General features: G+C 36.6%; 2 protein-coding genes across 3 annotated transcripts in view; one reads left to right on the forward strand and one right to left on the reverse strand.

Annotated features, from left to right (window-relative positions):
• GFM1 (G elongation factor mitochondrial 1) overlaps positions 1–25,325 on the forward strand; it is a 47,172-nt gene extending 21,847 nt beyond the window's left edge. Inside the window, exons 14-18 of the mRNA XM_054481502.2 lie at positions 14,687–14,849; positions 17,212–17,356; positions 22,917–23,077; positions 23,893–23,946; positions 24,093–25,325. Coding sequence (XP_054337477.1) covers positions 14,687–14,849; positions 17,212–17,356; positions 22,917–23,077; positions 23,893–23,946; positions 24,093–24,224 — 655 coding nt within the window. The 3' untranslated portion in view covers positions 24,225–25,325. The remainder of the gene's footprint in view (positions 1–14,686; positions 14,850–17,211; positions 17,357–22,916; positions 23,078–23,892; positions 23,947–24,092) is intronic.
• LXN (latexin) lies at positions 20–6,319 on the reverse strand. Of its 2 annotated transcripts, XM_054481503.2 has the most exons (6): positions 5,971–6,319; positions 4,562–4,624; positions 3,031–3,208; positions 2,595–2,731; positions 617–679; positions 20–350 (listed from the first exon to the last, which is right to left on the reverse strand). In XM_054481503.2, the coding sequence occupies exons 1-6, from the start codon at positions 6,097–6,099 to the stop codon at positions 252–254; spliced, it is 669 nt and encodes a 222-aa protein (XP_054337478.1). In that variant the 5' UTR covers positions 6,100–6,319; the 3' UTR covers positions 20–251. The 2 variants fall into 2 exon arrangements, with proteins under 2 accessions (XP_054337478.1, XP_054337479.1); XM_054481504.2 differs by lacking the exon at positions 617–679.
• Positions 25,326–25,807: the final 482 nt, after the last annotated feature.

Genomic DNA, 25,807 nt, shown 5'->3' on the forward strand with positions numbered 1-25,807 from the left:
GCAACGTAATTAAACATTATGAGGCTGAAATTGAAGCTTTTTATTTTGGATATATATACCACTATTACTGTTATGAAGACATTTTTATATAGTGATACTTTGTATTGTGGACTCTATAAAGTTCTATACTGTAATCAAGACATTTATATAAAGTGACACTTTGGGATTATTTGGCCTCATAAGCTAGATGCCAGTGAAATTGGCATACACATCAATAGATATGTTTACACTTCCAGTGTTAGGGTTTTTGTTTATTCCAGTTGTACTTCCTTTGGCAGACGGCTATTATGTTTTACTTTAGTGCCATATTGTGGATGCCAGAGAACTTGCATTTGCCAGGGAATAATCTCCTGCAAGTGAAGAAAATTAATGCCATGATAAAATTCAAAAACATTTAGGAAAACGTAGTTGGGTTTATATTTTGTTAGAGATAAAACAGTCTTCACAAAGAATAGTACTTTTGTTAAATTGCTACCATTATAATATACTTAAATCTGGTGCTTATCTAGATTTACATGAATTCTGATTTAGAGTCAAAATTAATAAAGCATACTGTGGCTATACAAGGAGTCTCAGTTTTCAGAATGGCATCAAATAAAGGTAAATTATACTTCACCTGAGATGCTATATTATGAAGTAGAATGGTGTAGTCTAATTCAATAAAGTCATCATTTCTTCGCTATGACAAAAAATAAAAATGTGTTGTTTAAAACTTAGTATCTTTGGCAAAAATTACATTTAATTTTGAAAATCATCTTTGATTAGTAGATGAATATAATATTTCCATTTAGGTAAAAATAAAAATTGAACGTCATAATTTCAATTTAATGTGACAAAATCTATTCTCTTACACTCAATAAAGTGTTCTTTCAAGATGCATTTTAAAATCATGATCTTATATTTGTTCCCCAAAAAATGTTTACCTGTTTTTAGTTTCCAAGTTGTGGTGGCTACTTAAGAGAATTACCAAGTGTAGCTTGATTTAAGAACCCTTTGTATTTCCATTGTACAGAAAAGCATAATTTATGGGATAAGCTATAGCAATGGGTGTTTGCATTGAAAGAATCCAATTTTATAACAGAAATTCTCTTTTTGAAAACTGAAAATAAGACCGAGCACAGTGGCTCACATCTATAATCCCAGCACTTTGGGGGGCCGAGGTAGGCAACTTGCCTGAGCCTAGGAGTTCAAGACCAGTCTGGGCAACACAGTGAAACCACGTCTCTATGAGAATAAACAAAAAATTAGCCAGGCATGGCTGTGTGCGCCTGTACTCCCAGCCACCTGGGAGGCTGAGGTGGGAGGACCACCTGAGCCTGGGAGGTTGAGGCTGCAGCGAGCCATGATCACATTAATGCACTCCAGCCTGAGCGACAGAGTGAAGCTCTGTCTCAAAAACAGGCAAACAAACAAAAAAACCATAACACCTGAGAATAGTAAAATGTAGTGAGTATAGTTGTGTGATTGTGTTAATTAAAGCTTTTTTCTGTACTGTACAGTAGAGGGAAAAAACAGATAGTTTCAGTATAGCATGACTATAGTAATTTGAACACAAAACTTAGATTGCTAAGGGAAATAATCTATATTAAGCTGAGCACAAAAGCTAAATGTTGGATTATAACTCAAGACTTCACTCTTTTGAAAGCACAGCTTTGCTTGTGACTGCCATAAAAAGTGGCCTTGAGGATCTCTATAGAGCAGATTAAAGGTGAGGAGAGTCATTACAATTGTCCCTTAGTATCCATGGAGGATTGGTTCCAAGATTCCCCTCAGATACCAAAATTCATGGATGCTCAAGTCTCTAACATAAAACAGTGTAGTATTTGCATATAACCTATGCATACCCTCTCATATACTTTAAATCATCTCTAGATTACTTATAATACCGAATACAATCTAAATGTTATGTAAATAGTTGTTATATTACTTAGGGAATCATGACAAAAAAATCTGTGCATGTTCAGTACAGATGCTACCATCCATTTTTTTCCCCCAAATATTTTTGATTCTCGGTTGTTTGTATCCATGGATGCAGAACCCATGGAGAGGCCTGACTGTATATTGTACGCCTGGGATTTTGTCTTGCTGCTACTAATAAAACTCTCTCAACCTTTTTGTTCTAGAAGAGGGTTTGAGTAAAGTATCATATCTGACTTGACTAACCTGAAAGATTAAGAGCTACGATTACCATGATGCTTTTTGAAAGCGCAGTCTAGATATTGTGTATTAACAGAAAGTGTTTCATTGAAATCCTTGGCTTGGCCTTGCTTTTATTATGCTTCCTAGTCTGTATGTTCCCAGAGAATGCAACTAACGAAGCACAGTTAATTAGGCAAGTTTGAGGCAAAGGAGGCCTGTGGTTTGCATCTCTCAGCCAAATCAAAGAACTTTTTAGACCAGTTACTGTTGCTTTGGACTCTTCCTACGATTCTTCACCTTCTCTAATCTTGATTGTACCTGACCTCCCCTTTGAAATCCCAGGTTTGCTATTAAATACAAAATGACTATAGGGATACTGCTTATCCAATTATGAATTACAATACTTTCGATAAATATTAACCTCATTAATAGTGTATTTTATAGAAACTACTTACCACTTGCTTGACAGTTTGAATTTTTACCATTTTATACCATGTGTCTTCAGTAGAATTTTGCCATATTATATAACCACAGGCAACCCAGGCTAAATGTAGAATGAGCGTCATTTCTGGAGATACATTTCCAAAATTGTCTGGTAGGAGAAACATTTATATGATAATTATATATATAGTATTAACCTTTTAAAACAAAATCTAAATTCTAAATCATGTCTTAGTTTCCTTCAAATGTTTGCAGAAAATAATTTAATTAAGCTATGGATCTATAAAATTTCTGAGGCCTCTTTTTTGTTGGATTAGATTAGAAATGAGTATTTTTGCAAAAGCCTGTAAGTTTCTAACATACTTAGCAACTAACAATTTTAAGCATAGATAATTGAGATTGATTTTAAGTTTGAATCAAACAAATGGTTTTCATGCCATATTTATATACCTGGAATATTTTGTGCTTCTAGCGGTTCCTTCATGGACTTAAGTCTTTGATAAAATGTGTTGTCTTCTTCATCTGGATTCTTTCCAGTTTCTCCTTCAAATGTGAAGTTGACTTCTGGTGCAGTTTCTTGTCCCGTTGAAGGGTAAAGTACTTCAGCTGTGCAGTTCACCTTAACTTGCTGTTTGAAATTTAGCAAAATATCCTTATATACAGAAGGCTATTCATTATTAATTATCATCTTTGAGATATGATTTAAAGCATAGGCCCCTAATGGTGTTGTTTTAGACTAGACTTCAAAGTGCTTGTTTTCAGAGGTATCTAATTGGGCCTGGCCTATTAAATTCTAGACTTATCATGTGAATACCCTAAAATAGATAACTTACTTTATAAATGATGTGGTGTCATAATCTTATAAATTCTAGTCTTAAAACTTTCAATATATTTCAGTATTAACGGGGTGTCCATTTGCAAGGCCAGATTTTAATCTGACTTTATATACCAACTCAAGACTGGTTACTTTAAAGTTTTTCCATTACTCTTACTCTTTGCTCCTGAAATAACAGAAAGTTTTTGAAATGCAGATGCAGCAGCCTGTGTCTGGATATAAAATTAGAAGATTATGGCATTGGGTTATGCTTTATAAAGATGGCTGTCTAGCAGCTCAGATGCCTTTTAATGAATCTCTTTATGAATTACGCTCAACAGAAAGGCAAGCTTTTTAAAATTTCAAGATGCCTGTGGTACAGATTGCAGTTCCTTTCTTTTAAGTTTGTCTCATTAATAATTTGACAGTTGTGTATAATCTTTAAAATTTCCCTTCCCCATTACTGAAAGATCTTCATCTGAATGGTGGTATCAGCTGGCATTCTGTTGCTTGTGAATATCTAAGAGCACCTTCTTTCTCTAAAAACCCAATGAAAAATAGAATGAGAAAAGCAGACGTAAGAAGATGATTGATTGGGGAATAAATTACTTCACTCATTTATATTAGGCATAAGTTCAGACTGCCCTAAGAGTATGTAACTTCTTAAGAAACTCATTTGAACTGAAGTGTATAGTCTTTTTCTGTGTAGTTTGGTAGAAATAATTCATATACCTAGGAATACCCAAAGATAGTAAAGAACTGATGCTTGTAAACTTTGCCCACATGGTCAGTATTTTTTAGAGGCAGGGATTTCACAACAACTTTTTAAAAAGAGGTAAAACTAATCAGTCTTATGGATTTGATCAGCAAACATGATCTGGAATATTTAGAATTAAATTTGTTTAATAAGAACATTTTGGCTGGGCATGGTAGCTCATGCTTGTAATCCTAGCACTTTGGGAGGCAGAGGCAGGAGGATCTCAAAAATTAGCCAGGTTTAGTGGCATGCACCTGTGGTCCCAGCTACTTGGGGAGACTGAGGTGGGAGGATGGCCTGAGCCTGGGAAGTTGAGGCTGCAGTGAGCCATGTTCCGCCACTGCACTTCAGCCTGGGTGACAGAGTGAGACCCTGTCTCAAAGAAAAAAGAAAAAAAAAATTTAACTTACTTTTTGTATAATTTCTTCAACAGCAAATTTAAGGCGATACTTATGTCCTCTTCCTGGAATATCCTAAAATTAAGAAAATGTAATGGAGACAAGAAAATATTATAACAACATCATACTTGCATTGTTAGAAGCATCCATCTCATTTGGTTGGAGGGACTGGCTGAAGGGGAATGGTGAAAGCCTTAGGTCTTGAAAAAGGCATGTCACCATGAATGTAACATCTAATTTAGCAAGTCCCCTATCAAGTTTATTTTGGATGAAAACAAAAGAGTAGGATAAAAGCATACAAATTGGATAAAAGCATACAAATTGGGCACAACTCACTTTCAATCATCAAAAGACTTTATTTAACCCCTGGATCTGTGATCTTAAAGTCTCTACAGTATAAGAAAGTTTGAAACAGTGTTCAATTCTAAAGATGACAAATAATATCACCTTTGAAAAGATTTTTTCATAAAGCTCAGTGTACCCTCCAAATAATGTTCAATGAATGTGAATTTCATTTTGAGGCAGATTACTGCAAAGCAATTGGAGACTTAATACAATTAAGTATTGTTTTTACTTGTACATTAGTGGAACTGCAAAATGATTAACAAATTTTATAAGACTAAGAAATGGTGTTTCACTTTTAAATTGAGATACAGATTGAAAATTTATACCTAATTATGTTATCTGGTACAGTTTCAAAATAAGATCTACTGTCTGTCACCTCTAAAAGACTGTTAGCAGTTACAATTCTGTCAGATAAATAAGGGATAATCTCAAATCCAGTAGATTTTAGTAAAATGAAAACAAACTTCGTTAGTGATTGCTGAGGCCTTAAACATTTAATTCAAGTCTTTAGCAGGTGCACATCATTTAAGGCAGTCATGTGGTAGCGGTGTTTGGGTGGCTAAAGGCCAGCGTCAGCCCACAGTGCTTTTATTCTTTGTCAGTTTCTCTTGCTGTTTGCTTCCCCTTTTATTTTGGTCAAAGGGTCTGATAAGGATTTGTCTTAAAATGCAGGCAATAGAGTCATTTGGAAGATGGGAGCTTTTGTTGGTCCAGATCAGAGTAGCAGATGAGAAACGTGGCAGCCTTAGTAGCCTTTGAATGGTTCCTACAGGTTACACTTAAGGAAAGTGCTGCCCCTTACTTAAAGCGTGTTCCCATTTTCTTGTAACCGTGTGCGTAAAAACTTTGTCTCTGCCTTAAGATGAAAACAGTCCCGGGCTGTCTCCAGAGACTGGAGTATAGGCATTCCCCTAGAAACCTTAATATCTCAAGACCAGATACCAGCAGTGTGTCCTAAAACAGAAGGTGGGTAGGGGGTGGCACGGAGTGTCTGCACCCAAAGGCTGAGACCGCGGGTGAGTGGAGGGAGCGCAATCCTGAAGCCTCCGCTGCCCACCACCCCCTGCTAAACTCACCTCCATGCTGGCTTGTTTGACCTTCTGCACCTCAAACACCCTGTGGGGGGTCCCCTGCTGGTAGTTGATGTAGTTCTGTGCCACCAAGGCCGCCCTGGAGGCTGGGTAGTTGGTCGGCGGGATTTCCATTCCGGATGAGCAGTGACTTCAGGGCTTGGGCTACTCAGGCTTAACGGGACCAGTAGCAGAGCGCCGCCCGTCCTGCTTGCTGCTGGGTCCGGTTGCCGAGGCGGAAAAGTCGCAAGCTCCTTCAGTCTGTCTTCTTCCTCAGCTCCTTCCGACTCCGGAAGCTGCTGTTTGGGCCCAGGCTCTCTGCGTCCGAGCGCCCTGGGCTGACTGCTTCTGAGGCCCCGCCCCGCTACTGCCTGCAGCCGGCTTCCTTACTCCGCCTGCCGATTCCTACTGGAGGAGAGGCCAGCATGCTGTCAGGCACCAGCAGGTGGAGGTGTGGGGAGGGAGTCAGTGGGCTAGGTTCGCTGGGATTGCATCTTTCGTTTCATTAACCTTTATAGAAGTGCAGGGTGGGTCTTTCTGGCCTTCGCTTATATAGGACATCTCTGAAGCCTCCAGTTTCCTGTCCATGGGAAAAAAGTCTGGTTGCTTCGCTTGCATACTGGAGCACAACTTCCTTATACACCGTACGCAGCGTCCCTGGCAGGGCAAGGTACACAGTACTCCAGGTAGTGATTCGATTCCTTCATTTCCCTCCCCCTTATGAGGGTCCAGGAAGAGGCTTGCTCATCCTCAGCTTTTTGTGGGTTTGGACCAGTTCTGCCCAAATCAAAGTATGAGAATCTGCAAACTATAGTATTAAATTGGGAGATTATGTAATTTGGATCAGGAGAAATAAAAAAATGCACCTGTACCCCTCTCCTTTACTAATCTTAAAATGATAAGTTTTGATGTAACGCCATACTTCCAACTTGAGTCATTTTGAATATTTTACTTCAAGGATTAAAATAAACTTAAAAACTGAACTTATACAAAGCACTATCTCTGGTATGTGGTCTGCCTCATTGGAATGGGCCTATAAACCTGACTTTGTAGAAGTACAGGTTTATCCTTGGTGGTCTTAGGATAACTTGGAGATTCTACCAAAGTTTGGCCAAGGTCTTCGCTGCCTGGATTGAGACCTTTTTTTCTTTTCTTTTTTCTTTTTTTTTTTTTTTGAGACGGAGTTTCACTCTTGTTGCCTAGGCTGGAGTGCAGTGGTGCTATCTCGGCTCACTGCAACGTCCGCCTCCTGGGTTCAAGCAGTTCTCCTGCCTCAGCCTCCAGAGTAGCTGGGATTACAGGTGCCCACCACAATGCCCGGCTAGTTTTTTGTATTTTTAGTAGAGACAGGTTTAGGCTAGGCTGGTCTCGAACTCCTGACCTCAGGTGATCCACCTACCTTAGCCTCCCAAAGTGCTGGGATTACAGGCATGAGCCACCGTGCCTGGCCAGGATCTTTAACTTGGTAGTAATGCACACACTGAAGACTGTTGAGGTGTCTCTCTTTCTGATTATGTAGATTATGCAGTAAATCTGGATTCTGGACTTTGGCCCCAGTTTCATGCTTATTATTGTCTCCTGGGATTTGGGGGTTCTGATTGACTTCGCCTTTAAATACCATCTGTCTGCTTGCCCATCATCTTATATCAAATGTCAGTGAAACTTTTCTCAGTCTTGTCCGTGTATGAGAAATTTGCTTTGGGAGACACTGTCTTTCACACATGACCTTTTTTTTTTTTTTTTTTGGAGACGGAGTTTCACTCAGTTGCCTAGGCTGGAGTGCAGTGGTGTGATCTCGGCTCACTGCAACCTCCGCCTCCCGGGTTCAAGCATTTCTCCTGCCTCAGCCTCCCTAGTATCTGGGACTACAGGTACACTCCACCACACCTGGCTAATTTTTATGTATTTTAGTAGAGATGGGGTTTCACCATGTTAAGTTCGGGCAGTCCTCCCTCCTCTGCCTCCCAAAGTGTTAGGATTACAGGCATGAGCCACTGTGCCTGGCCTCTCCACGTTTCTTAGTTCAGCATTCGTTAAACCGTGACCCACCCATGGCAATATTTTTGCAAATACAGAATATCAGCCAATTTTCGATGGGGTTGTCAGAGATGAACTTACACTGTCTCCTGGGATAAATTTACCAAAGAATTGGTGAAATTTGGGGAACTTTGACATGAAGAAGACTGTTCATTTGAGAGACACTTTAGAAGAACACCAGAAATAAAAAAAATAAGACTTTCGGAGAACAGTGTTTGTCTTATTTGTCTAAGATCATTTTAAGTAGAAGACTGCCCATATTTTATTTCCATACTTCAAGATTTTTTATTAATAACATGGCTTATATTTAAGCTTTTTCCTCTCTCCTTGAAAAGGAAAGATAATTAGCGTTTTACAGTGATAATTTCATATTTGTCTAAAACTGGCTTTAGCTTACCTTTTCCTGTTTCTCATTTTCTTCCATTAAAAATTTGAAGATGATTCATGAGACTAAGTCATTCTGTCATTATATGTGGAGTCCAGGAATATGTAGTCCAAATAAACAGCCAAAAATGTCTAAGAAAAAAATCATTGTGCTTTAAAAAATGTGTAAAAATTAATGTGGTCAAGTGAACTTAAATGGCCTTTATTATTATGTTTATAAGGAGCAAGTTTACGGCCGGGCGCAGTGGCTCACGCCTGTAATTCTAGCACTTTGGGAGGCCAAGGCAGGTGGGTCACGAGGTCAAGAGTTCAAGACCAGCCTGGCCAATATGGCGAAACCTCGTCTCTACTAAAAATAGAAAAATTAGCTGGGCGTGGCGGTGGGCGCCTGTAATCCCAGCTACTCAGGAGGCTGAGGCAGAGAACTGCTTGAACCTGGGAGGCGGAGGTTGCAGTGAGCGGAGATCATGCCACTGCACTCCAGCCTGGGTGACAGAGTGAGACTCCATCTCAAAAAAAAAAAGAGGCAAGTTTTCAAGATAAAAGAAGAGCTCTTAAATATGATTTAATGATTTTTAAATATAAAGTTTATAAATTATATTTTTAAAAATGTATAAAATATTTCTGATTAATAGATGAATTTGGGTGAGCTGTAACAAAATAATATTTATTTAAAGTTGATTATATGTCTTCCAGGTTTTATTACATAAAATTAATGCTGATAAAATATTCCAAGTTTATATAAAACTGAATTTGATCTTTTCATGATCTAAACTTTCTAAATTTTATATATTGATCAAATGGGCCAAATAAGTTACTGGTTCGATCAGTTGTATAAGATTACAAAATATAAAATGGTGTTTAAATAAAATTGTAATACAGATGTCTTTTAAGGGAGTTTTGATCTTATAAAATTATGCTTCTATTATAAAGACCAAATGTGTTAACTAAAATTATAATTTTTCAGATCTTCAGTTAACTTTCAGGCCCTTACATAATGTTAAATTAGTCCTGGGATAATTGGACAATTTCTGACTAATACATGATACAGAGCTTTGGTTACTAAAGAGAGTTTCAATTTACCTTTATTCTTACACATTATAAAATGACTATGAATTAACACAATGTGCAGATACTTTGGTTGTTATATATATGTTGTTTTGCCACCTTAAAATTATAGAAGTAATCTAAAATTTGTATTTATAAATATTTAGCTAACCAGGTGCAGTGGCTCACACCTGTAATCCTAGCACTTTGTGAGGCTGAGGTGGGAAGATCGCTTGGGCCCAGGAGGTTGAGACTAGTCTGAGCAACATGGTGAAGCCCTGTCTGTAAACTACACAAATTAGCCAGATGTGATGGCATGTCCCTGTAGTTCCAGCTACTCGGGAGGCTAAGGTGGGTGGATCACTTGAGCACAGGGAGGAGGTTGCAATGAGCCAAGATTGCGCCAGTGCACTCTAGCTTGGGTGAAAGAACCAGACCCTGTCTCAAAAAAAAATTTTAGCTTGACATTTTTTGGTTTTCTGTCTTCTGGTTTTCTCTTTGGGAAAGCAAAAGTTGATTACTTTGGTTAAAAGTGGTGAATAATAAGAATAAGAATATACTTGGTATAATAACTACAGAAAAACATGAAAATATATATTTATATATATACACACAAGATATGAATTTTATTAGTTTGTTAGAATGGTAATTTCAATGTGATATATACACTGTTTTATTTAATATACTGATAAAGTGAGTTGTCAGAATATTACATTAAATATAAAATTTAAAATTAAAAACCTTAATTATATTTTCCATTTACATAATTATATATTATGTATTTGTAAACAGACATACCTCATTTTATTCAACTTTATTGTGTTTCACAGATAGTATGTTTTTTACAAATTGAGTGTTTGTGATAACCCCATGTGGAACAAGTCCATCAGCTCCATTTTTCTTTTTTTTTGAGACATCGAGTGTCACTCTTGTCACCCAGGCTAGAGTGCAGTGGTGCAATCTCAGCTAACTGCAACCTCTGCCTCCTGGGTTCAAGCAATTCTCCTGCCTCAGCCTCCTGATTAGCTAGGATTACAGGTGCCCGCCAACATGCCCGGCTAATTTTTGTATTTTTAGTAGAGACAGGGTTTCACCATATTGGCCAGGCTGGTCTCGAACTTCTGACCTCAAATGATCCACCCGCCTCGGCTTCCCAAAGTGCAGGGATTACAGGCATGAGCCACCATGCCCGACCTCACCTCCATTTTTCTAATAGTGTATTCTAACTTCACATCTCTGTGTCACATTTTGGTAATTCTTGTAATATTTCAAACTTTTTCATTATTATTATATCTGTTATGGTGATCTGTGATTGGTGATTTCTGATGTTATTGTAATTTATTTTGAGGTGCCATGAAACCTGCCCATATAAGATAGCAAACTTCATCCATATAATTGTATGTATTCTGACTGCTCTACCTACACATTCTCTCTCTCTCTCTCTCTCTCTGTCAAAGCTTAATCCAGAGCAAGGCTCTAACTCTGTTCAATTTTATGAAGGCTGAGAGAGGTGAGAAAGTTGCAGAAGAAAAGTGTGAAGCTAGCAGATGTTGGTTCATGAGGTTTAAGGAAAGAAGCCATTTCTAATGTAAAAGTGAAAGATGAAGCAGCAAGTGCTGATGTGGAAGCTGCAGCGATGATCAGTGGTCTCCTAAGATCGTTGATGACGTTGGCTACACGAAACAACAGATTTTCTTTTTTTTTTTTTGAGATGGAGTTTCACTCTGTTGCCCAGGCTGGAGTGCAGTGGCACGATCTCGGCTCACTGCAGTGAGCCTCTGCCTCCTGGCTTCAACAGTTCTCCTGCCTCAGCCTCCCAAGTAGCTGGGATTACAGGCATCCGCCACCATGCCTGACTAAGGTTTGTATTTTTAGTAGAAACAGAGTTTCACATGTTGGTCAGGCTGGTCTCAAACTCCTGACCTTGTGATCCACCTGCCTCGGCCTCCCAAAGTGCTGGGATTACAGGCATGAGCCACCACGCCCCGCCAAACAACAGAGATTTTCAATGTAGATGAAACATCCTTCTTTTGGAAGAAGATGCCATCTGTGACTTTCATAGCTGGAGAGAAGTCAGTGCCTGGCTTCAAATCTTCAAAGGACAGGCTGTGACTCTCTTGTTAGGGGCTAATGCAGCTGGTGACTAAGTTTGAAGACAGTGCCCCTTTCTTATTGTCAAAATCCTAGGGCCTATAATAATTATGCTAAATCTACTCTGCGTGTATTCTGCAAATGGAATAACAAAGCCTGGATGACAGCACGTCTGTTTACAGCATGGCTTACTGAATGTTTAAAATCCATTGCTTAGAAAAAAATGATTCTTTCAAAAGATTACTGCTCATTGACAATTCACCTGTCACACAAGAGCTCTGATGGAGATGTACAAAGAGATTAATGTTGTTTCCATGCCCGCCAATACAACATTCATTCTGCAATCCCTGGATCAAAGAGTAATTTTGACTTTCAAGTCTTATTATTTAAGAAATACATTTTGTAAGGCGATCGCTGCCATAAGTTGATTCCTCTGATGGAACTGGGCAAAATAAGTTGAAAACCTTCTAGAAAGGGTTCACCATTCTAGATGCCGTTAAGAACATTTGTGATTCTTGGGAGGAGATCAAAATAACATTACCAGGAGTTTGGAAGAAGTTGATTCCAACCCTCATGGATGACTTTGAGGGGTTTAAGACTTCAGTGGATGAAGTAACAGTGAATGTATTGGAAATAGCAGGAGAATTAGAAGTGGAGCCTGAAGATGTGACTGAGGTCCTACAATTTCATGTTCAAACTTGAACAGATGAGGAGTTCCTTCTTCTATGGATGAGCAAAGAAAGTAGTTTCTTGAGATGGGATCTACTCCTGTTGAAGATACTGCAAACATTGTTAAAATTACAACACAGGGTAAACCTGGTTGATAAAGCAGTGGCAAGGTTTGAGAGGACTGACTCCAGTTTTGAAAGAAGTTCTACTGTGGATATAATGCTATCAAACAGCATCACATGCAACAAAGAAGTCTTGTGAAAGGGAAAGTCAATTGATGTGGCCAACTTCATTGTTGTCTTGTCTTAAGAAATTGTCATGTGACTGGGTGAAGTGGTTCACACCTTTAATTCCAGCTACTTGGGAGGCTGAGGCAGGAAGATCACTTGAGGCCAGGATTTTGAGACCAGCCCTGGGCAACATAGTGAGACCCATCTCTAAAAAACATTTTAAAAGAAATTGCCACAGCCACCTCAACCTTCAGCAGCCACCACCTTGATCAGTCAGTAGCCATCAGCATCAAGCTAAGACCCTCTAGGCTCCTAGACCTTCAGTCTCCCCTTCTAATTCTGATGCTGATGTTTCAGCTGATTGTTAGCATGTTTTAGCAATAAAGTATTTTTTAATTAAGGTATGTATGATGGGATTTTTGTTTAGACATAATGCTATTGCATACTTAATAGACTACAGTATCGTGTAAACATATAGCTTTTATAAGCACTAGGAAAACAATTTGTGTGACTTGCTTTATTGCGATATTAGCTTCATTGTGGTGGTCTGTTACTGAACCCACAATGCCTCCAAGGTATGCCTGTATGTTGTGATGCTCTGAAAAAGAAAATGAACAAAAATGTATTTGTAATGTACTATCTTCCTCATAAACTGTTTTAATTTATTTATAAATACAGTGTTTCTTTGGACTAAGTAGCTTTTAAAAAATTAATAGCAATACAGCATTTCTCATCTTTTCTGGTTATATTAGCCAGCAACTATAAAGTAACTAAAGGATGAAATGGTTAGTTCTCCTCTTAAGGCTTTTTCTAAGAAGTTGGAAGAATTTTTTCTCTTAATTTTTTTTTTCTTTTGATGAGTCATTTATCTGTGAGCCAGCCTCTTAGATTGTCGTTGTGTATGTGAGTTTTTTGAATAGGTCCTCCGTTGATAGTGTCCAGGAAAGTGGCTGAGTAACATTCTGATAACTCAGAGCTTTTTGCTGATAATGAAATTTTAAGTTTCACAAATTGCTAGTTAATACCTCCTGTGTTACCACCAGTAGTGAGAAATACAATATGTGAGCTTCCTCAAATCACCATTTTGAAGCCTTGTGAATGCAGTCACCATCTCTGTATATTAAAGCTAGTAATATAGGTTATGAGATAATAGACATTTAAAAGTACACATACCAATTTAGACTGTCTTAAAAACATAATTAGTAGAAATGTCCATTGCTTGCAACTTTGTTGTGACTCTAAAGTCAAAACAAATCTGCAAATTTGAGGTAAACAACAAAGCCAACACAATTCTTACATATATATATATTTTTTCGTTGTTGAAAACAATGTGGCCCTGACATAATTTTTCTTTTTCAATTAAAAAAAAATAGATTTAGTGGGTACAGGTGTAGTTTTGTTACATGGATATATTGGGTAGTGGTGAAGTCTGGGCTTTTAGTGTAACCATCTGCCAAATAGTATTCATTGTACCCAATAGGTAATTTCTCATCCCTCAACCCCTCCCCATCCAACAATTCTAATGAATGTTCATTTTACTGTGACAGACGTTTTGCCAAAATGAAATTGTCTTTCATAATGTGACATTTCTTTCACCTTCAGCATTTCTATTTAGCTGCCTGTCAAGCAGTCTTAGTTCTTCTACCTTTTCTTTTTCTAAACTACTGCAAAATCTGTCTGCTTGTAGCACCTTCTGTTAGCTTTTGAAGTGAATAAACTAACCCCAGCATTTGTAAGTTAGTTTATCCTTTTTGTATTAGCCTTCTAGAAGAATGTTTAAGATCCTTTTTCTTGTATTGCCTGAGTCTATAATGCCCAAGGAATAAAATCAAATAGGAACTATCTGAATAAATTAACTGTAGCCATCAAAGGTCCTATTTTCAAGTAGTTGTCTTTGGTTACAGAGATGTAAGGAAAGAACACTGTGTTCCAGGGAAATGGGCAAGGTTTTCGAAATATAGGTTATTAGAACAAGAACCGTAGACTGACCTTTTTCTTTTAATTACTCGACTTTTACTTTTTTATTTGTGAAATTTATCTGTGTATTACCTTGGGTAGTATATTCCACCCTCACTTCAAGTAAGAACAGAAAATAGACGGTTCTTTTTAAAATAAATTCTACAATAAACTTTTATAGCAAGACCATCATATTCAAATGAAAAAGTAAAAATAATCAAATGTGTTCTTTTAAATTAATGGGAGTTATTTTATTTTGTAATTACATAATGCTCTATTTTTTTTTTTTTTTCCTAAATCACTTTCAGATTTGACTTTACACATAAAAGACAATCAGGTGGTGCAGGCCAGTATGGAAAAGTAATAGGTGTCCTGGAGCCTCTGGACCCAGAGGACTACACTAAATTGGAGTTTTCAGATGAAACATTCGGATCAAATATTCCAAAGCAGTTTGTGCCTGCTGTAGAAAAGGTAAATTTTTAAAAAAGTGTTTTTGCATTTTTACTTACTAAAAACATTTTATCAGGTATTAAATCATACTTTATCTTCCATCATGTTGTCTATCACAGTTTGTTTTGGTTACAGTCCTGTTTCTCTGATTGTTAAGCTTTCCATCTGATTTAGAATCTCTAATTCATTAAGTAGAAGAGCTATAAATCCATGCTGTGGCAATGATGGGAAATTATTATGTTTCTGAATCATAGTTTTTTTTTTTAATAAATTGAAACTACTGTATTGATTGTAATCAGCAATTTGTAGTAGTTCTTAGGGATTTATAAGAGTTTTATGTGTACTATTGTAGCAGAATAATCATTCTTTAGATTCCCAGCACCTGGGTGCTACTGTCCCATTTCTACTACTGATTAATATGCTTTGTTAAATCAGTATTCCGAACAGTTTCTTCATTTGTAAACTGAGAGAAAATACTTAAACCTGCACCCCTCACAAAATTGAGGATCAGATAAGACTATGTGACATTTCCTTGGAGAAGTGCTTTGCACATATGAGGGGTTAGTGTTTTGTTCGCTTTCCAGTCATTTGCTTTATGACTGTTGTAGGCCGGGCACGATGGTTCACGCCTGTAATCCTAACATTTTGGGAGGCTGAGGCAGGCAGATCACTTGAGCCCAGGAGTTTGAGACCAGCCTGGGCAACATGCTGAAGCCCTGTCTCTACAGAGAAATAAAAACAGAAAAAAAATTAGCCCAGTGTAGTGGCACACACCTGTAGTCCCAGCTGCTCTGGAGGCTGAGATGGGAGGATTGCTTGAGCCCAGAAGATGGAGACTGTGGTGAGCTGTGCACCACTGCCCTCCAGCCTGGGCGACAGTAAGACCCTGTCTCCAAAATGGGGAAAAAAAAAAAAAACTGTTGTAAACCCTTAATTAATTCATATAGACTGTGGTTTTTGTTTTTAACCTTTTAACTTAGAAGATCTTATTAACAGGTTATAATTTTGGTTTCAGTGGTGGAGCCTTTTTTTGTCATTAATGTATTCTATTTCAAGACACTATTTTGTCATTCACACACTTTAAATTCTTATATCCACTAAGATTAATGTGGATGAAGGAGAACTTAGACATTTTACAGCATATATAACTTACAGTTTTGAAATGTCAAGAAATATTTTGTGCTATCTGTGCAGCCATGTTATTGTGTTGCCAAGAAAAACTAACTTAAGTGGTAGGAGCTCTACAAGTATTTGTTAAGTGACTGAATTAATAAAAATTGCAAGCTCATCAAATGGTACTCTTTAAATATGTGCAGTTTATTGTATATCAGTTATACTTCAACGAAGCTATTCTTTTAAAATAATTAGATTTGAAAAAATGATGAATTACTCTTTAATTCTAGTTCTTACTGACATTTTGTAACACCAGAGCTATAATGTAGTGATCTGCCAATGAGGCAAAGCAGTTAGAGGTATGCAGTAGGGGCTCAAGACACAGCTAGTGAATAAACACCAATTTTGGTGAGGGTTTTCTTTTAAGGAGTTTCTTAGTTTTGCCTTTCCATCGTTTCCTCATTGTAAAATTAAGATCATGCTGTCTCTGTGATGGGTTATGAGTAATTGAGTTGAGTTAATTCCTGAAGATGAGGTTATGAGAAAGTGATTGTTAGCACTCTAAGCATTGCTTTCAAACCAGCTTACGCCCTTAACTAATATGCTTTTCCAAGGAATTGTTCATCTAAATGCCACGATAATAAAACTTAAATAGTAAAGTTGTACTATTTACAATAGCAAAGATATGGAATCAACCTAAATGCTCATCAATGATAGACTGGATAAATAAAATGTGGTACATACACACCAATACTATGCAGCCATAAAAAAGAACAATATCATGTCCTTTGCAGGGAGGGACATGGATGGAGCTAGAGGCCATTATCTTTAGCAAACTAACACAGGAATAAAAAACCAAATACCACATGTTCTCGCTTATAAATGAGAGCTAAATTGTGAGAACATATGAACACATAGAGGGGAACAACACACACTGGGGCCTATTAGAGGGTGAAGGATGAGAAGGAGAGGATCAGGAAACAATAACTAATGGGTACCAGGCTTAGTACCTGAGAGAGAAAATAATCTATACAACAAACCCCCATGACACAAGTTTACCTATGTAACAAAACTATACATGTACCCCTGAACTTAAAAGTTAAAAAAAAAATAGTAAAGTTGTTAAACATTTTTAAAAAATTCTTTTTGAGGGGTGAAATACAGCACACATAAAAACGTACACTTCTGAACACAAATATTTTGGGGTTCTTGATAATGTATCTGCAAGTAAAATCCACTCACTCCAGAAGTTGCGTTCATTCATTAACAGGGGTTTTTAGATGCCTGCGAGAAGGGCCCTCTTTCTGGTCACAAGCTCTCTGGGCTCCGGTTTGTCCTGCAAGATGGAGCGCACCACATGGTTGATTCTAATGAAATCTCTTTCATCCGAGCAGGAGAAGGTGCTCTTAAACAAGGTATGCTGGGTCTGGGCACCTTAGCGTGTCTATTTTCCTGATAGATCATCATAGCCTGAGAAGGCAACACTGTTTTCAGTCTTCTTCACCCAGAGCACTAGGCACTACAGGGAATATTGTAGGTAGTGGGCAAATCTTTATGGACTTGAGATCAAGTTAGATTATTATGTTCTCTTTCTTGCAAAATTAAAAGACTACTGTATTCTCCTACATTCTCTGGGGTTTTCTTTCATGTATTTGAATTCATAGATAATTTATAAGTTCTGTTTTTAATAGGGAAGACTGAAATGTTCAGAATTCTAAGAAATTTTTAAAAGGTATCTTAACTACAGTCTTGTTATTTCTAGTGACTTATTGAAATGTCAAGAAATCCATAAATTTGTAAGTAATCTCTTCATTGTGACATTGTATGCTTTTAGGCATTTTGAGGATGGCAAAGTATTTTGAAAGAATTTGGTAAACCTTATTCACAATGCAGATTTCTTGCAAAACTGCTAAAATTGTCAACATTTCTCACAGAGCAATATTTGTATTTAAATGCTGATGAACTAGAACCTTATGCAGTTGCAAACATACCTGATTCTTTGCTTTTAAGAGAAAAAAAGCTAGTGACAATGTAGCGGTTTCACATCAGGATTATTCAAGAAAGGAACTTCAAAGCCATTTCCTGAAGCCAGAAAATTCCATTCTCTTTGTCATCTTTTCCATGTCCTTTATGTGAAAATACATTAGTAATGTCCACCGGTGTCTTTACACAGTAGAATTATGATTCACAAAACATTTCAGAAATATCTTTATCAAAGCGGACTAAAGTGGACAGTAGAAATTTTAATCATAATATTTCCTAAACATTCGGTAGATCAGGATTTATTGATTCTGTATGAATTTGAACTTTGTGGTGTTTTTGGTCACACTTCGCATCTGTGATCAGGTGTGGGGCAGTGGTTAGGGAGGGTTGCTCATTCCTTATTTTACTTATGTTTCAGTTTCTCAGTTATGATAGGGAGATTTCCTTTATATCAGCTCTCTATTAAAAATGCAGTTGAAATTTATGATGTAGAAATCTTTTCACAGTCTGAAGATTGTATAAATAGGAAACAGGTAAATAAAATGACAAAGAAAATGAGACTTTATTAGGCATCACTCACATTAAAATACTTGTCTTTTTACCTCTGTGTGTTTACCACTTTAGTATGTCTTAAACTGACAAATTAGTTATAATCACTTTATATACTTTTAGAAGTACAGTTAAAACAAATTAGAAAGTACTGATTGTTCTGTGCTGGTTCTTTACTGGAAATTGGTAGCTTTCCTGGAAATAGGGGTTACATAAAGCCAGATAATTGATATGGTTATCAATTAACAAGGAGCTTCATCCCTTTTAACTGCTCCTACATTTAAATGTAAGTAAATACAGATCTATGTGGCCATATATATACATGGATAAATAAAGTGGCCATATACATTTTCCCACAGGATATATATAATATGTTATATATTATATATGCATATATATATTTATAGATGTATTTGTATAAAATACATACATAAAGTATATATGCATATATATTATATATGTGTATTATATAATATGTAAGATATATAAAGTATAAAATATGTGTAAACCATATAAAGTATATATATAAATGTATAATATGTATAATATACTGTGGGAAAAAGATATATATATAAAATATATAAATATGTTCTGTGGAAAAAATGTATGTGGCCACTTTGTATATAAACAAATAAAATATGTATATATATAATATATCTTTTAGGACTTGGATGCAATGCACCATCCAAAAATGGCAGGATAAGTTAGGTTTGGAGCTTTGTCTCATGGTCTAGGGTTAGAGGAAGGCATGTGTAATGGTAAGATTCATTTGGAGCTAATATATTAATATATGTTTTCTGTGGAAAAAATGTATATGAATATTAACTAAACAGTTGAATATGTACCATTTAGTTTTTTATTATTTAGGTATAGTATATATATTATTAAGTATGATTAATTGCCTATTAGATATACAGGGGAAAAACACTAGATTATAATTGAATTGAGGTGGTGTTTTTTTTTGTTTTTTTTTTTTTGAGACAGAGTCTGACTCTGTTACCCAGGTACCCAGGCTGGAGCTGGAGTGCAGTGGTGCAATCTTGGCTCACTGCAACCTCCACCTCACGGTTTCAAGCAATTCTTATGCCTCAGCCTCCCAAGTAGCTGAGATTATAGGCATGCACCACTATGCCCAGCTAATTTTTGTATTTTTAGTAGAGACAAGGTTTCACCATGTTGGCCAGGGTAGTCTTGAACTCTTGACCTCAAGTAATCCACCCACCTTGGCCTTCCAAAGTGCTGGGATTACTTTTCTATTTTTGAGACAGGGTCTTGCTCTGTCACCCAGGCCGGAGTGCAGTGTTACGATCTTGACTTACTGCAACCTCGAATTCCTGGGCTCAAGTGATTCTCCATCTCAGCCTCCTGAGTAGCTGGGAGTACAGGGGCGTGCTACCATGCCTGGCTAATTTATTATTATTATTATTTTTTGTAGAGATGGAGTATTGCTTTGTTGCCCAGGCTGGTCTCAAACTCCTGGGCTCAAGTGATCCTCCTGTCTCAGCTTCCCAAAGTGTTGGGATTATAGGTGTGAGGCACCATGGCTGGTTGAGTAGTTTTATTTTTTACAAAATATACTATGCAAACAAGCAGGATGCTAGCATGAGAAATAAGTTATGTTGCTGTTTCTTCATCTGATTTTTATTTCTCCATGACTGAAAGACAGAAATCTTCAAAACATCACACTGTATCCCCCAAATATATACTATTATTATTATTATTATTATTATTATTATTATTATTATTATTATTATTTGAGATGGAGTCTCACTCTGTTGCTCAGGTTGGAGTGCAGTTGCATGAGCTCAGCTCACTGCAACCTCCACCTCCTGGGTTCAAGCAATTCTCCTGCTTCAGCCTCCCAAGTAGCTGAGATTACAGGTGCATGCCACCACACCCAGCTAATTTTTGTATTTTTAGTAGAGACAGGGTCTTACCATGTTGGCCAAGCTGGTCTTGAACTCCTGACTTCAAATGATCCACCTGCCTCTGCCTCCCAAAGTGCTGGGATTACAGGCGTGAGCCACCACTGCGCCTGGCCTATATAATTATTATTTGTCAATTAAAAATTAAAACTTTTTAAAAAACATTAGATTTGAAGTAAAAATAAAAATTAGCTTTTTCTATCCTGATAAAAAAAAGACAAAAATATAAAAGTCAGGTGAAAGGAAGTTCTTGCCACACTCAGCAAGAAAATCAACTTTTTTTTTTTTACATACACCTCTGTTGAATGCCACATTAGAGTTTTACAGTGAAAATGTGGTAAATGAGCTTAGTATAAGAATAGCTTATAACTGTAAGGTATTATAGTTATTATAATAGTATACTATTATTATATGTTATATCTTGTCAAAATTGGAAGAACAATAGTTCAAATTCTCCTGTATTCTTGATTTAAAAAATGAACACTAGAATTCATTTGAACCAAATTTTAAATGTTGTTCATGATACTGATCAGTGAAGTAACCTAAAACTGAAAGGTGAAATTGACTACAGATCTGTTGGAGGAAAAATTTCTTTTAGGACTTGGATGCAATGTGGCTATTGAAAAATGGCAGGCGAGTTGGCTTGGGAATCTTATCTCATGGTATAGGATTAGAGGAAGGTATGTGTAAGGGTAAGATTCATTTGGAACTAAATCAGGGAGTAGATTTAGTGAGTTACAAGGAAGAGAGCAGTGTAAGGGGATGTGAAACAGAACCAGAAAGGCTGTCCTCAATAATTGAGTGATGGACACCATATACTTGCCTCTTTCCTTGCCTTTACCCTTTCACAATCTAGATGTTTTACATTACTGTCCTATTGAGAACATTAGATAATGTGTAACTAAATCTAGCTATATCTGCTCACGTCTCTCCTTCTGGGTGCTTTTTTTCATATTAATTACATTTCTTTAGAGCCAAGGAAGCTCTCCTGTTGTAAAGAAGTTATGCGAGGAATAGAACTGTTTCTACACTCTAAAATTGTTAGTTTGATTTCGATGTCCATGTAGGTTTCTGCAGGGCTTAGCCAGTGAAGCATAGGAGTCTGCAGTATCTCTTTGAGTTCAGTTATTTCTCTTTCAGAACAAAATTCACTCATTAGAACTAATTGGTCGAGGGTAGGTGTGAGCTAGGATATGATTTAAATTTAAAAATATTTCTAATTACATTCCTGTTGTCATAATTATTGCACTTAAGCTATACTGTCTCTAGATGAAGCACTGAGTAAATATATAAAAAAAATTGTTAGTTTTGGTTTGTTATAAACAAATTGATGCTTCTGGAAAACCTGTGATTACATTTAAACAAAATATTACCCTTGTCTTCATTTCTGTGTTTTGCTGAAAGCCTTTATTTGGAGATAATTTAACAAACCTGAGGTGGAAGTATTTGTCACTATCACAACTTCCAAATTAAGTGTAAATGTTTGACGTTTTGTTATATTCTCTCCATATTGTTACATTTAAACATTAGCACTTTAACAGAAAGAAGTGTTTTGGTTGTGTATTAAATGGGAGAAAAATAAATACAAACACACTGAGTTTTAGTGTTTAAATGGCCCAATCTAGTCCAGAATCCTTATTTTGTAGATGAAAAAATTTGAGACCTGGACAAATTGTGTTTTTCCAGAAGGCATATAACTTCTTTGAGGTAGAGCAAAAACTAGAAACTTGATCTTCTCATTCTCAATCAGGTGTTGAAATTGTTCAGACTAGAAAAGGAAAGACAGATCGTAGGCGTGGCTTGATTCTTGCTTCTGACTATAGGAAGGGTACCCTCCACGTCCCCTCCTGCCCTGTGACAAAAGTTGTTTTCTTATAATTAAAAATAACTGTCTGCCAGGGACCACAAGAAAGAATGGGTTTATCCAGCCTGGCCAACATGTCGAAAGCCTGTGTCTACTAAAAATACAAAAATTAGCGGTAGCAGATACTTGTAATCCCAGCTATTCGGAGGCTGAGGCAGGAGAATTGCTTGAACCTGGGAGATGGAGGTTGCAGTGAGCCAAGATTGCCCCATTGTAATCTAGCTTGGGTGACAAAAAAAAAAAAAAAAAAGAAAGAAAGAATGGGTTTACCTTGGTCAAATTTGTAACAGTTATTATCTTTACCCCTGACGATTTTCAGAGAGAATAAATAACTCAGCTGGATAATTTAGATGGTAAAGGACTTGATCAGATGTTGTTTTAAGACCCTTTTGTATTATTCTCTGCTATTTAATGAGTTTTAAGGATAAAAATATGATAATGGAAATACCAATATTAAAATTAAATGTTGGAATTTCCATTTAGAAGAGTGACTGTTATTACTACAGGAAAAATGAGTCTAGGTCAAATATTTTAACCTTGCCATTTGTGTTTGTACCTTTGGGAAAGCATCATTTTTCTCCCTTTTTTATATCTGGACAGAAGAGTTGTAGTTTGTATGAAGACTAATGAACTTTTTTTTTTTTTTTAACCCAGCCTTGGCAAATGCAACATTATGTATTCTTGAACCTATTATGGCTGTGGAAGTTGTAGCTCCAAATGAATTTCAGGGACAAGTAATTGCAGGAATTAACCGACGCCATGGGGTAATCACTGGGCAAGATGGAGTTGAGGACTATTTTACACTGTATGCAGATGTAAGTACTCTTGGTCATTGACAGTCCTGCTTTTATTAACCATAGAAGGAAATCCAGATTAGCTTTTGTTTTTGCAAATGGACACATTTCCTTGCTGAATTTGTGGCTTTATACATGTGGCATTTTCTGTAATTTGCTATTAGAGCAACTCCTAAGTGCAGAAGTTAAAAATAAGGTTTATTTTATCTTGACCTTTTGTGCGTGTGTCATTTTCGTAGATGTATATTATCTCTCTTTCTTGGATAAGCACAGATGGACAAATTAAAAAGAAAAGGAAAAATAAAATAAGATGTATATTATCTCTCTCATTTTAGCTTTATTTGCATAGTTACTTTATTGTTATCTTTAATTTATCCCTTTTAATTACCTTGCCTCTACCTTTCTTGACTTAAATCTCAAGGGAGAAGGTGTTTATTACATTTCATAAGGCCTCCTGGAAAACACTACTCTCAGCATATCATTAAGGTGTCCAAAGGAAAGTCGTATTCACATTTTCTCAGAAGAAACACTTCTGAGTGCTTGAGCTGGGGCTACAGAGCGGAGTGGGGATGAGGAGGGAAGGCTGTCAATGGTATTCACTCCATGAAATGGAAAGATTTGGTTTCTGGTTGCGACTGTCAAATGAAATAATTTTCAAATAGGATTTCGACTTGGAATAAAACAAAAATGTTTCTCTTTGGCTTTTAATTATTTTAAACTAAGAGTAGTGAGCAGAACTCTTAATCTAAAGGAATTAAATGGCTAAAATGCATCTGTATTTTTCTCAAATATTTTCCAGTAAGCAATGCTAAAATATCTACCGTGTTTGTTTTCAGGTCCCTCTAAATGATATGTTTGGTTATTCCACTGAACTTAGGTCATGCACAGAGGTAGGCAAGTTTAAACTTACCCTTCAAAAGACCACCCTACAGAATGATGATATTATAAAATCTTGACCTTGCATGACTTTTACTTGATAGTTTAAAAAAACAAACAAACAAGCAAACGAAACCCTCTCTTTTTTTTAAATCCCTAGGGAAAGGGAGAATACACAATGGAGTACGGCAGGTATCAGCCATGTTTACCATCCACACAAGAAGACGTCATTAATAAGTATTTGGAAGCTACAGGTCAACTTCCTGTTAAAAAAGGAAAAGCCAAGAACTAACTTTGCTTACTGTGAGTTGACTGACTTTAATTGAATCTGCGTGGTTTCAATACTTTGATGGATTCCAGTGGAATAAATTCAGGCTGCTGAAACAAGAAATTCTGAGCCCAGGAAGCGGGCTCTTCTTTCTTCAAAAGAAGCCCTTCTTGTTCATATTCAGGAGCTTCTGTTATATTCAAAGGTAATTCTATGTCTATCTCAATTCTATTGATTGGTTTTATAGTTTATTGAAAATCCTCAAATAAAATATAATTATACTGAAATATGTTTAATATTTAAGGGGAGAAGAGACTAATTTTGGTTATACTTTTAAGCTTAGAATGTATGTTCATTTCCAAATTTTGCATCATAAGAGTTTTCAACATAGAGAAAAGCTGAAAAAATGCAAAGAACAACCACATACTTTCCATCTACCTTCCTTTGTTAACAGGTTATCATATAATAATTTGTTTTTGTCATATTTGCTTTCACTGTCTATTATCTGTTTAAGTCTCATAACTGTATTTTTAGTTTGCTGAAGACTTGAAAGTGAATCGCATACATCATGACACTTCTTGGAGTGTCATTAACGGGCAGGCTTTTCTGTTGAAGAGTGGATTCCTTATGATCTTCGTGGAGAGTGTTTTTCAAATTCTTCATTGGGATATTAAAATATTAGCCAAATTTCTCTCTGTTTTATATATGTCTGATTATTTCAGTTTGTGGTTTCTGCAAATTTGTAACTGCCTCTGTTTTAGGAGTATAAGTATTACTTCCTTGTGGTCTATTGTGAAGTAGAAAGTAGACCCTTGCATATACTATTCTTGTTTGTGTTCATCTTAATGTTTTTGTACAGCTAAATCAAATGTAATTTATAGAGTTAGTTTCATCAACCTAATGAATGCTAGTTAAATTTGAATTCCTTGGAATTTATCGTATATTTTATGCACTGAAATTGTGAAGGGACAAATGTTAATCTTTTGTTTCCAGAAAAAGTTGGGCTTTCCCAAGCAGTTCTATTACCCGGTTCAGAATTGCTTCATCCAAAAATCATCTGATGGTATAGATGGATCCTAGTCCTTTCCATTACCTGATGGTGGAAATAAAATAATTGATTTTAAATTCCTTTGCTTTTCTTGACTTATAGATCTGGCTTTATACTTTAAGGTTTCTAGGGAAAAAAGATCTTTAAAAAGTATTGAGCACATGTTTTCAAGGCATTTGCTAAATACTTTTTTTTTTAATTTTTATTTTTCTGTGGCAGGGTCTCACTCTATCCCCCAGGCTGGAATGCAGAGGGACTGTCTCTGCTCACTACAACCTCTGCTTCCTGGGTTCAAGAAATTATCCCATCTCAGCTGCCCAAGTAGCTGGGACTACAGGTGTGCGCCACCACTCCCTGCTAATTTTTGCATTTTTTGAAGAGATGGGGTTTTGCCATATTGCCCTGGCTGGTCTCAAACTCCTGGGCTCAAGCTCTCTGCCTGCCCTAGCCTCCCAAAGTGCTGGGATGATGGGCATGAACCACCATGCCTGGCTGCTAAATACTTTAAATACATTGTATAATTTCATTGTCACAACCCTGAGAGTAAGTACTATTATTA

Source organism: Pongo pygmaeus, chromosome 2 (assembly GCF_028885625.2).
Source record: "Pongo pygmaeus isolate AG05252 chromosome 2, NHGRI_mPonPyg2-v2.0_pri, whole genome shotgun sequence".
NCBI lineage: Eukaryota > Metazoa > Chordata > Mammalia > Primates > Hominidae > Pongo > Pongo pygmaeus.